The following is a 12,472-nucleotide window of genomic DNA, read 5'->3' as shown; positions in this document are numbered from 1 at the left end:
AGAGGCGTGGACATGCGGGCAGGTAGACGCTGCTGCAGCCCCCTGTGACTCGGGCGAGCCCCTCAGGATGGGCAGGGTTGAGGGGTGTCGTGCTAATGAAATCTGATTGGGCACAGAAGAGCCCTGGCGAGACCTGGCATCCAGGAGCCAGCGCATAACCCAGGTGTGCTGCATGATGAGCATCTGCCTGGGGGGGCCGGTGCCCTCCTCGCGGCAAGTGCCACAACGAGGTGGGAACAACACATGCTCCTACTCTGCTGGTGCACACATTGAGCCCAGTTCCCTCTCACAAGTCACGTTTGCCAGGTTGTGCAGTTCTCGGCCCTGAGGACTTTAGGAAGGGCGGATTAACCCCCACAGCTTTCATCCCCCCTGCGGTCCATTGGGAGCAAGACGGGACTTTGCGGAGCACATGGCTGGCAAATAAGGAGAGATTCAGGTGATGCACTCCAAGTCTTGGATCTTTTTTTGTCGTCTCTCATACCACTAGCCAGGCCTTTCCCCTCCCGCCTGGTTAACGTAGTATGGTACAACCATACGGCACGGCCGGGCTACAGTCGCACACACAATTCCCAGATGCAAAGTGGGGTGCTGGATTGAGCCATAAGGAATGGGCTTGAGCGGTGCCCTCCATCCCCCTCACAGCCCATTTTCCCTGCCTAGGGCTCAAGGTTCCCGCGCGTGGTCGGACATGGGCGCAGCGGTGGATCCCAAGTGTTATCGGTTGTTCAGCGCCGTCTCCCACTGTTCCCCCCTCGGTCCGGGGGGTACTGCTGTATGTAAAAAAAATAAAAATCCGGATTTAGCACTGGAAGGGCAAAACTGATTCTCCGCACAGAGAAATGCCTCTTTTTGGGTGGGCTCATCTCTGGACCCCTCTGGGAAAAGAGGGGGAACTGGTCTCTCCAGAAGGGAAAGGGGCGCAGCTGAACGGAGAAGGAGGCTGCCTTCGTTATGTGTTTATTTGCAGTCATTTCTGGGCTTTTTCTTGCTAACAGATGACAAGCTGTCTCCCCTCAGTGGTGCCAGGATCTCTGCAGATACCGCCTCTCGCCCGAACTTAACGCCGCCTTCCAGAGCGTAATGACAAATTAGCACACTTTTCTTTGATGGGATGTGTAGGCAGGAAAGAGCGTTGTAAATACAATTGATTTTCATTTCCCCTCGTGGCGTCACTGGACGCCTGATATTCAGGCCTGCGTGGGCTGCCCAAGAGCACCGTGCTCGCATGGCCATCGGCGCGTTACAGCCTGAACAGGTGGAGACGCTTGTACGCGGTGCGCTTCTGGTACTTCTCTTGTAAATCCACTCTAACCATTTTCTCTAAATTGCCGTGTCCTCATTCACTGCGCTTCCACGGGGGAACGACGTGGCTAATGGGGCTCGTTGCATTGTGTTCGAAGGATGTACCTTTAATGCCTCGTTCAAAGCCTTCGTAATTGCAGAACGAGCGCTCCAGCTTCAGAAGCAAAAAGTTCAAAGGGATTCAAATCGGGGAGCGGTGTAAACAATGGTTGAACTCCGGGGAGGGCGCTCACCTGTGATAGCAACCCCGCGCTGTCCCTTCATCTCGCATTTCACATCAGAAAGCCCCTTTGTTCCTTTTCACTCTGGCCTGACATTAATTACCGGGAGTTTAAATGCAGAGAAGCAAGTCAGATTTAAAAATAACCACCGTGGATTTTGTTTCAAGCTCCTTCCGTGTGAAATGTGCAGGGGGAGGTGGGGTTTCGCCCGCTTGGCACGGAGGCTCTTGCGTGAAACCTTGTCAACCGATGGGATGGCCCTGGCCGGGCTGTCGCACTTCCCACCTTGCTCCGGTGCTTGTGCTCCCATCTCGGAGCCCTGCTGGGCGGCCTGGGGGGTCCGTGTGCCGGGAGCACGGACGGGAAGTGCCCAGCACGGGTGCTGTGGCGGTGCTTGCCGTCCCCTTGGGGGCTCGCTGCTCACGCATGTCTCCGCGCTGACTTTACTGGCACAAATATTCCAGGAAAGTCGAGGTCAGCATGGCACGTGCGTCCCCAGCAACCGCGAGGTGCCTCCCATCGGGACCCCCTTGGGCAGGCAGGTGCCAAGCCCCCTCCTGAGACCTGCAGTTAGCAGTGCCCTAGCGCCGCCCCCTTGGTCCCCACCACGGCTTCAGCTCCTGCTCTCCCAGAGCTCCCGGGCTGTCTGGGCTGGGGTCAGGGCAGCGAGAGCTTGGCATCGGAGCGCAAAACAGCACGTCCTCGTCCGCCTGGCTTTCAGAAGCGCTGAGTTGCACATTGGTGCTCGAGAGCCAAGGAGGCGAGAGTCGGAGGGAGCTTTCCCAGCAAAGGCGTACGTGAAAGGAAAGGTTATGAATCCCCAGTTTCCAGGGGATTTTGCTGGATTTCCCCTTTTATGGCTGTTGCGGCGGGACCGGCTGTCGTACCCCGAGGGCTGCGGCACAGTGGGATACGCCGGTCCCGAATCCATCTGCATTTCACGCAGCGAAGCTCTGCTGCTAGGGCTGGGCGGTGGTTGCTCTGATTCATCTTCCCTGCTTGAGTTTTCCCTTGCCCCCGTGCAGCCGATCCTCGGGCGTGTGAAGCAAAGCCACGCTTTGCCGTCACAGAGGCCGCGGTGCTTCCCGGGCATGCTCCTTCCACGTGCCAGGGGCCTGGCCCGTGCACCTGCAAGCAAACACAGGGCCAAGTGCACGTGGGGCGTCCAGCCAGCGGCTGCTGCCTGGCCCTGAGTTAACGTGGCTGGCGCAGGGCGTCCCTCCGTGCCCATGCTTCTCAGTGCCTCTCTTTCCCCTGTCTCTTGCAGATGCCAGGCTGTTCCCCTCCAGCACGTACCCATTCCCCTCCGAGGAGCTCGCCAACGGCACGGGCGGGGAGCCCGGACCGGCCACGGCTCAGAACCGCGTCCCGTCAGGGGGGGACTTGGATCTGGCGCTCGAGGAGGCAACGCCCTCGGCGCGGCGGGATGGCGTGCCCGAGCCCACGCTTGCCCCCGGTGCCGGCACAACACAGCTCTTCCCTCCCAAGAAGAAGCCGCCGGCAGCAGAGCAAGGAAACACAGTGAGGAAGCACCCGAGGCCCAAAACGCTGCCGCCGGGCGTTACGAAAGCTGCTTCTCCAGCCACCCTCCCGGGCCGGGGGACCTTCGCCTCCACCGAAGAGCCACGCGCCCCGGGGGAGGTGGTTACCGCGGCCGCTGAGGCCAAGCAGGACGCACCTGAGCCGCCCCCGTGGGATGGCCGACAGGCAGGCGGTGGCACCACCAGTCCGTCCCCGCTGCAGATTTCTCCTTTCACCCCACAGCCCTCGGTGCCTCAGGCCGGTCCTCCGAGCCCCGAGGCAGGAGCGCCGGCTGCGGTGGGCAGTCACAGCGGCCCCATCGATGCGGCCGCCACCCAGACCAACAGCGTGGAGAGCGAGGCCAACGGCTCGGCCGCCGAGGAAAGCCAGGAGACCACCACATCCACCATCATCACCACCACGGTCATCACCACCGAGCCCACGCCAGGTAGGTCCCCGGGGAGGGATTTAGAGAGAGACGTCGGGCTCTTACACGAGAAACCCGGAGTCTTGTCTCCCCAAACAGGGGACGAGCTGAATGGCAGGAACTTGCTTTTTGGCCAGCGCTTGGCCTGTTTTTCAGGGTCATGCTCTGGTCCCTCCTCCACACCCGGTTGTACGTCCTAGCCCTGCATTTGCTGTCCGTCCCCAGGGAATGGACTGGCCTCAGCTTTTACGCATGTTTTCCCGCGTGCGTTTGCGGCGGGTGGCATCCCCTCTTGGTTCAGCGACCCGGCTACGCCGAGGTGCTCGGTGGCTTTTGACGAGTCCCATCCGTGGAAGCTTTGCCCTGGCCCGTAACGGTGGTTTTCGCCCCCGCGCTGTCCCGCGAGTGGGAAGAGACGTGGTGAGGAAGGGGGCAGGCAGGTGCGGAGGCATCAGGAGGATGCAGGGGGCCTGTCCAGGGCATTTGGAAGGGACCTGGCTCCTTCCAGCAGCGCGGGCAGAGGGTGACCTGCGTGGAGCAAGGCCTGGGGCAGGCAGCTCCGGGCTTGCACGCTGTCTCAATGTCTGTGGCACCGGCAGAAAGCAAACACTGCAGGAATAACATGCCTCGAGCTGCCGTTTCCCTGCAGCTCGGCTTGGTGACACGCTTGCATTTGCCTACAGTTCTCGGCAGCGTGAGCTTTTACGCCCCGGAGGGCTACATCGACTCCGGCGACTACCCCCTGCTGCCGCAGCACAGCTACCTGGAGGGCACCTACAACGTGACCGTCTACACGGGCTATGGCGTCGAGCTCCAGGTAAGGGCGTGCAACAGAGCCACGCTTACGGCAGGGCCCATCGCTAGTGAAGGTGGGAGGCTCTGGCCCATTGGAGATGGGGGTTTTAGCCACGTCTCGGCCCACGCGGGGAGACAACCAGGGGCAGGAACGACTGGTGGAGGCGCTGGGGGCCTCGCGGCACCGGGGGCGTCTCGGGGATGAGTCAGGCGGCACGGCACAGGCCCGATGAAATGATTAATGGCTTTCCTGCTGCTCCCTCTTGTTTTGGCAGGCAGCAATTTAGAATCCCTTCCCCCCGTTTTAATTATTTTCCATGTGCAAACGCGCTCGGCTTCGCTGGCTACACAGCTCGTTACGGGCGGCAGGTGTTGAAATAAGGCCGGGCGACTTCTCATGGTAACTCTCGGTGACGTGGGGCATTGGCTCCTCGGGATGCGAGGCGGATTTAGTCCTCCTGAAGCCGGGCAGGGAGACGTCTGCCTGCTCACCCCGGGCATGGAAATGCAGCAAGAGACAAGGAGGCGGCAGCGAAGCCAGAGCTGAACTGGCCGAAAGCGAATAACCCTGCAGAGAAACGGAGGAAAGCCCCAAAGAGCGAAGAAGGCTCTTGGCCTTCCTGAAGGGAAGCAGGGATGGGCGGACAGAGAGAAGCACGGAGGGGAAGAGACAACCGACGCCGAACTCGGGGGTGCCCCCGGTCCTAGCCGGGGTATCGCACCCTGCGAGGAGCTGCAGAGATGCACCTTTCACCTTCGAACGAGCCCCGGCGCCCTGTCGGCGAAGGACCCGCTGCTCGATGGTGATGCTCGGTCCCCGTGCAAGGGTTTTCACCCCCGCGGCGAAGCCAGCCCGGTGGGTGGGCTGGGAGGATCCCTCCTGCCTCCACCAGACACGTGCGGAGCCGACGTGAGCTCAGCCTGGGAGGAAAGCGAGAACATTTCCTCCTCAGGAAGCTGCCCATATGGTCCTCTTCTCGGTGGCTCATCCCCCTGGCACAAGCCCATAGCATGCGCCAGCGGCAGCAGGGGGGAGATACGACGGTACCGGGCCATCCTCCTGCCTCCCGGGGATGAACGGGGAGCTGTCTCGAGGAGAAAAGGCCTGCTCCAGCTCCTCCTTTCGGGGAGGTTTCCTCCAGACCAAAGGCACAGGGCTGCGGCCGAATCCCCCCTTCACACCTGGGCCCCCGGGAACGAGGAGAGCAGGTGCAGAGCAGAGCTGCCAGCTGAAAATCCCTGCCCTTATTTTTACTTGAGTCATAAAGGGTCATTGAGGCACCGGGCCGTGGAGCTGGCAGGGAGCTCCAGGGGTCACAAGCCTGTCTGGGGCAGGATGAGCCCTGTGCAAGCAGCCCAGACTCCGCATAGCAAAACGACGTCACCCCGATGCAGCACCACGCATCGCACCCGGCCCTGCCCGGGGAAAGCCAACGTCCTGCCCTGCAAAGGGCAATGCTATATGCTCCAGCGGTCCTGGCTGCAGGCGAAGGCAAAAATATCCCTTCTGGCTAGTTTGCTGGTGCGCTTTGGGAGCCAGGCAGTGCCTCGCAAGCCCGATGTGGAGGGCTGGGATCAGCTCCCTCCCTGCGCAGCCCAGAGGAAAGTGCACGGCTGACCTCAGCGCTCATGGGCTGCAAATGTCCTTCCTTTTGCTTTCCTCTGGGCTGGGCCAGATGGGCAGCAGGGGCTGGACTCCGTGACCTCCCAAAAGCCGTGCCAGCCCCGCTTGTCTGTGACTCTTGGGACTACCAAGCCGACCTGGCTGTCCCCGTAAGGGAGCTGCGCGGAGCAGGGGGCTGGATCCGCTCATCGTACCCTCCTGTCCAGAGGCACGAGCAGCCCTCAAGACCCAACAGCTCCAGAATAACCTCGGCTGCAGAAGAGACCCGTCTACTTGGGATGCTCAAGCAAAGGGCAAGGCGCAGGGAGGAGCCTGGACTGTCCCCAGCGCTCGCCTCTCGGTGTCGGGAGGTCGGTGGGGTAGTATGGGGGTGGCTGTGCCCTGGCCCAGTCCCATTTTCTACTTCTTTTTAAGGCATTTACAGTCAAAATAATAAGTCTGCATCCCGTGCGCCCATTCCACGTACGCCCCCGACTGCTATCCCAGGCATGCTTCGCGCTCCCAGTGCCTCGTCCCAGTGCGCTAGCCCACCTTAGTGGGCTCTGACGGCTGCCGCGGCATCACCTGGATCGGGGCCTGCTGTCTTCCCACATCATCAGGTGCCTGGGGAAAAATGCACTGACCTCAAGCTGGGGCTTGAATCACCACGGGAGATTTGCAAAGGCGCAGGTGGGCTGCCCGTGCCCACGACCCGTTGGAAGGTGGTGGGGCAAAGCTCCCCCCAGGTCGGCTGGAGAGGAAAGAGGGGTCCTGCCTGGTGGGCAAAACAGAGCGAGAGCCAGTACTCGGTGTGTACGCCAGCGATGCTCAACCGGGGTGCCATGGCCTCGCTGGGGGGCCTTGAGATCCTTCCAAGGGTGCCACAGGGCGCCATGCAACATCGGCACTGATTCACGAGACAAACCCAGCGACCTCAACCAGGGAGGCATCGCGTTAGAAACCTCGTGCCCTGCTGCATCCATTCTGGCTTCTTAGCCACGGCAAAATTGCTCTGTTATCTTCCTGTAGGCCAAACACGAGTCAAGACCAAGCACTGGCATTTTCCAAGGGCTGCCTCCGGTCCCTTGCATGTCGAGCGGCTGCGAATCGGTGGCGGCTGCGAGGTGCAGCATTGCCCTCTCCTGGCTAGGATTTGCGTGCACGCTCCTTCCGGGACCCGGAGAGCGACGTCCTTACTAACTGCAGAATTTGGTTTCTTTCTGGTGTGGAATTAAACGAGCGGAGCGAGTTTGGTGACACTCTCCTAGGCACGGCATCAGCACGTGCACAGGCTAATTAGGGCTAATACCCGGGGGTGTGATGAATAAATACCAGGCCCCGGCCTGCCCCCCCTCGAGGACACGACTGGAGTCCGATGAGCGGCTCGTCGCTGAAGCGCCAAGCTGCTTGCAAAGTGACGGGGGTGCGGGAGCCCCTCGGTGACTTTATTACTTGTTCACGGTAGTAATGAAGACTCGTTAGGGCTGCTCTGTGGGCACGTTGCTGGCAGCTCTGCAGCCTGGGGTATCTGCAGGCGGGTGCCGTGGGCAGAGGGCTCGTGGCGAACAGCCGAGTTACTTGGTTTTCTCCCCATTCCTCTGCACTGAGTGACTCATTTTGGGGCCTGTTGCTCTGCCTGGGGCAGGGAACCCTGGCCTGGGAGGCCTGACCCCAGCCCCAACCTGGGGAGTCTGGTGCTGCTCCTGGCTCAGATTGCCTCTCAGGGCCTCAGTGTTCCCAGCTGTGAAATGGGCAGAACGTGCCCCAGCGCAGCTCATGGGTGCTGCTGGTGTGCCCCCAGGTGAAGAGCGTGAACCTGTCTGAGGGCGAGGTGCTCTCCATCCGCGGCGTGGATGATGACACCTTGGTGGTCCTGGCTAACCAGACGCTGCTGGTGGAGGGCCAGGTGATCCGCAGCCCCACCAACACCATCTCCGTCTACTTCCGCACCTTCCAGGACGATGTGATCGGGACCTTCCAGCTCCACTACCAGGGTATGTGTGTGACCCCGTCCCCTTTCCCCCACCGCGACGCAGCTGCTGCAGTCACTCCGGTTTCACTGCGGTTTCGCTGGGTGACCTCCCCTCCGACTTCTGCTGCTGCCAGTGGAAATCTGGCTGGGAGACTCAGGCCCGAGGCACCCGAGCCATTAGGCCCTTTCTGTCCAGGGGTGGGGGGTCCGTGCCAATGCGTGGAGGTTTTGCCCCCTCTCCAGGCCTCATCCTGCTCCTTGCTGCGGGCTGCCTTGTCACGCGCTCTGTGTGTTTGTGTGTTGTGTGCGTGTGCGCCGTGCACGGGCTGCAGTGTTCATGCTGAGCTGCAACTTCCCGCGGAGACCCGACTTCGGGGACGTCACAGTCATGGACTTGCACTCGGGCGGCGTCGCTCACTTCCACTGTCACCTGGGGTACGAGCTGCAGGGTCCCCACGTGCTCACCTGCATCAATGCCTCCCGCCCCCACTGGAACAGCCCGGAGCCCATCTGCTCAGGTATGGCGAGCGCCGGCCCGAGCCGGCCCCCATGGCACGCAGCGACGCCAGGGCCGCGGCCGCATCTGGGGAGGGCGCGAATTGCATGGGAGGCAGAATCTGACCAGAACTAGGCAGGTAGGAAAACTAAAAGGGCTGTTTAAAAGACAGACAGAGGGCAAATCTCAGCTCCCGAGCTGCTGGCGTGGCTCCTAAGAGGGTTCGGGGCCCTGGTAGCTCTCGGTGGGCGCTGTGGATAAAAAGCCCACCGCCCAGGTCTGCCGCAGGCAGCAAAACAGGCAAGTGCAGAGGGGTGCCGGGGACGTGGACGTGGACGTGGACGTGGGGGCATCTTAACTTTGTGCAGAACAGGCGTGCGTGCGTCTGCGTGCACAGGTGGGGGGTCGCCTTCGCACGGAAACCCGGGCGAGCGAGCGCCAGCCCCAAAGCAAACGTGTCAGAGCAGTCTGAGCCCGTGAGACCCACCTGAGAGGCGAGCCAAAGGGACCCGAGATCTCGGGGAGAAACCAGCGGAGCATCCCCTGAGCCGGGGGCCGTGCGGGGCTGCAGCTTGCGCGCCCCACCCCTCCAGGAAACCAGGCCACCGAGCCAGGTGGGATCTCCCTGCTTGGGGGATCCCTGGGCAGAGCCCCCGTCTCCTGGAAGGCCATGCAGCCCCTGCTGTCTGCAGCCCTGGGGCTGGAGCAGAATCCGGCCCCGAGCTGGCAGCCCCTCGTCGTCGGCCTGGGCTCACCCCCCTGCCCCGTGTTCGCAGCGCCCTGCGGGGGCACGGTGCACAACGCCACCATCGGCCGCGTCCTGTCGCCCAGCTACACGGGGAACCACAGCACCGGCATGTACTGCGTGTGGACCATCGCCGCGCCCCCCGGCCAGAAGCTGCACCTGCACTTCGAGAAGCTGCTGCTGAGCGACAAGGACAGGTGAGGCCGGCGGGGTTTCGCTGGGCCTTTGCGGGACAGGGAATCTCTCCCGTCCCTGCGGGGGCTCCCAGGAGACAGAGCAGCTCCGGGGGGGCAGGTGGGAGGGTGCTGCACATGCAGGGGGTCGTTAAACCCGGTGCTTTAATGGGCCCCAAGGGGTGTCAGGGTCGCAGCTGCATAGGATCACAGTGGGGCTGGAAGGGTCGCATCCAGCCTGAGGCAGGGTCAGCCCCAAGAAGCCCCGAGCCCGGCCCATGCACCTCCTAACCGGCCGCGTCCTCCTGCCGCAGGATGGTGGTGTACAGCGGGGACACGAACCAGTCGGCCGTGCTCTACGACTCGCTGCAGACCGAAAGCGTCCCCTTCGAGGGCGTGATCAGCGAGGGCGCCGTCATCCGCATCGACTTCCTCGGGGACGAGCCGGCCGGCGCCACCGCCTTCAACATTCGCTTCGAAGGTGATGCTTTTGGCTTTGGAGCCGGCGGCTGGGAGCTGCTGGCAGGGGGAGACGTGGCCAGGGCGCCCGTCTTAACCCCCCCTTGCCCTCCTGCATTTCCCAGGGGGTTTTCATCCTGCAAGGGCTGCTGCCATTTAATAGCAAGCAATAACCATTGCACCCCTCTCCCTCACCCGGGTGCTATTTAAACCGCACCTGCCTAAGACCTAATCACCGGTGCCCAGAGCTAGCCGTGGTCCCGCAAAGTGAAAAAGTCATGGCATTGCACTGCATTTGGAGTGCCTGCTCTGCCCATAAGTCATGCCGGAGACCCTGGGATCAGGACCGCAGCAGTCCTGGGATCGTGCTGCACAGACTCGGCAGGAGCTGTGCTGCCTTGCAGCAGACACAGGCCCTTGGTAATGCAGCGCCTTGGTGCCATCGGCTGGGGAGCGCCAGCCCATCCAAGTCGCTGACAGCAGGTCTCCCTCCATCTCCAGAGAGGTAACAGCCTACTCATGCTGCCAGCTAAAAGCACTGAAGCCATGGGTGGATCCCAAATTTGAAAAGAGGGGTGCAGCTGTTGGGGTGCATTGTCCCCTATAGCACAGCACACATTTTTCTCCAGTTAAAAAGAAACTAGGAGCTGCACTACTATGTCAGGGGCCTAGGATGGCTTCTTCCATTTGAGATGGAAGCAAAAACAAATAAAACCTCGTGGGACTGGGTTAAAAAGTCTGCAGGGCTGTGACCAGGAGCAGCCCCCAGACAGCCGCACGACAGCACTGAGCCCGCGGGGCTGCTGGGGCACGCAGAGCATTGCAAAGGAGAGAGGGTCATTAACGCCTCTGCAGTGAAGAGGTTAGGAGGAATCGGGTCCATGGTAGCGAACTATGAAGTCAAGTGACTTCCTTGCTAGAAATGCTGCTGCCATGACCAGGCAGGTGGTTTTAAATTTTGGGTAGAGCACCAGACTTGCCACTGGCTGGGCTGGCGGCCCCGGATCCATCGCGGCTGGGGTAACACAGGAGGTGGGGGTCCTCCGGCACCAGCCCGGCTAACGCGGCCTCTCCCTGCAGCGTTTGAGCGGGGCCATTGCTACGAGCCCTACATCCAGAATGGGAACTTCACCACCTCCGACCCCACCTACAACCTGGGCACCACCGTGGAGTTCACCTGCGACCCCGGCCACTCGCTGGAGCAGGGGCCGGCCGTCATCGAGTGCGTCAACGTGCGCGACCCATACTGGAACGACACCGAGCCGGTGTGCCGAGGTCAGTCCTGGACCCCTGGTCCCAGCCTGGGGATAGGGGCGTGGGACTTAGGGATACGGCTTCTGAGTCGGGCTGTGCTGGGCTGGGGGAGCAGGGGCGGCAGGCGGGGACCCCTGCCAGGCAGACGGCAGGGTAAGCCCGTGTCTCTGTGTCCCTTGCCATTGCAGCCACGTGCGGCGGGGAGCTCACGGCTGTAGCCGGCGTCATCCTGTCCCCCAACTGGCCGGAGCCCTACGCGGAGGGGGAGGACTGTGTCTGGAGGGTCCGTGTCGGGGAGGAGAAGCGGCTCTTCCTGGACATCCAGCTGTGAGTGCTGCCTGGTCATTGCCCTTTGCTGTGCCCAGGCCCCGGGGTCAGGCCATGGCGGCGGGCCGGACCCCGCACGAGGGGCAGAGCTGCTGTTGCAAGAGGTCTGGGCAGACGCAGCACCGGAGCAGCCGGGGACCGCCTGGTCTCTCGATGCTCGGTGCCTAGGTGGATCCCAGGTCACTCTCAGACCCAGGGCACAGCCCCCACACCCTGTGCCACCCCCGCCGCCTGCTTTCCAGGGTGGAGGAGCTGTGCTTTGCTGGGTGGGAGCTGTGGAAGAGGGCCATGCAGCCGACGGCGTGGGGAATGCTCAGCCCGTGGCTCTCACCTGGGGCAGAGTTTGCATTTCCTTGCACTGGTTTGCAGGGGTTGCTCCTGGGCTGCAGACGCAGCGGGACCACAGAGAGCTCAGGGCAGGGAGTCAGCACAGACGAATCGGAGCACGTTGCCCCTTTGGACTGCACAGGCTGGGGCGTGGAGACGGGGCTTTTGGCTTGGACTCATTGCTTGGGCCTGTTTGGTTTGTTAGAGCTGCTCAGCCAAAACCCATTTGCAAGGCAAGAGCCCTGACAACAGCTGCTTCTTCCTTGCGCGTGCGTGTCTATACGGGGCTCCCGTGACCCAGAGGAAAGCACCGCGGAGGCTGCATGGACAGTCTTTCGGCTGGGGGGCATTGCTCACAGCGTCCCAGCTCTGCCCTCCTACGCCCTGCTTCCCAGGCCCCTAATCCCTGTGGGTGCTCCTGCTGGGCTTGAAGTGGAGGCCCCTGGTGCCAGCTAGGCTCCAGCCACTACCGTGCTTTCAACCTGGAGCTCGTGCCATCACTGCATGCTTGGGGCAACCAGCATGGGTTCATCGGTGGCAGGTCCTGTCAGACCAACCTGGTGGCCTTTTATGATCAGATCACCAGATCATTGGACGCAGGGGTAGCAGTGGATATAATCTTCCTGGACTTCCAGAAGGCTTTCGACACTGTCTCTGACCCCGTTCTCATCAAGAAACTGGGGGCTGTGGTGTCGACACCCACACAGTCAGATGTGTCACCGACTGGCGGGAGGGCCGCACCCGGGGCGGGGGTGGATGGGTCACGTTCGACTTGGAAGGACGTGGGCAGCGGGGTCCCCCAGGGCTCGGTCCTCGGGCCTGCACTGTTCAACATCTTCATCAGTGA

The 12,472-nt window shown here is 62.1% G+C and overlaps 1 protein-coding gene across 1 annotated transcript in view; it reads left to right on the top strand.

Annotated features, from left to right (window-relative positions):
• Positions 1–1,228: 1,228 nt before the first annotated feature.
• SEZ6L (seizure related 6 homolog like) overlaps positions 1,229–12,472 on the top strand; it is a 21,168-nt gene continuing 9,924 nt past the window's right edge. The window contains exons 1-9 of the mRNA XM_019539369.1: positions 1,229–1,277; positions 2,767–3,495; positions 4,158–4,291; positions 7,674–7,866; positions 8,177–8,362; positions 9,117–9,282; positions 9,573–9,739; positions 10,798–10,992; positions 11,160–11,298. Coding sequence (XP_019394914.1) covers positions 1,229–1,277; positions 2,767–3,495; positions 4,158–4,291; positions 7,674–7,866; positions 8,177–8,362; positions 9,117–9,282; positions 9,573–9,739; positions 10,798–10,992; positions 11,160–11,298 — 1,958 coding nt within the window. The remainder of the gene's footprint in view (positions 1,278–2,766; positions 3,496–4,157; positions 4,292–7,673; positions 7,867–8,176; positions 8,363–9,116; positions 9,283–9,572; positions 9,740–10,797; positions 10,993–11,159; positions 11,299–12,472) is intronic.

This window comes from Crocodylus porosus, unplaced genomic scaffold, assembly GCF_001723895.1.
Source record: "Crocodylus porosus isolate Cpor-Errol unplaced genomic scaffold, CroPor_comp1, whole genome shotgun sequence".
Lineage (NCBI taxonomy): Eukaryota > Metazoa > Chordata > Crocodylia > Crocodylidae > Crocodylus > Crocodylus porosus.
Note: the sequence above shows the minus strand (reverse complement) of the source record. Positions and strands in the feature narration are given on the sequence as shown.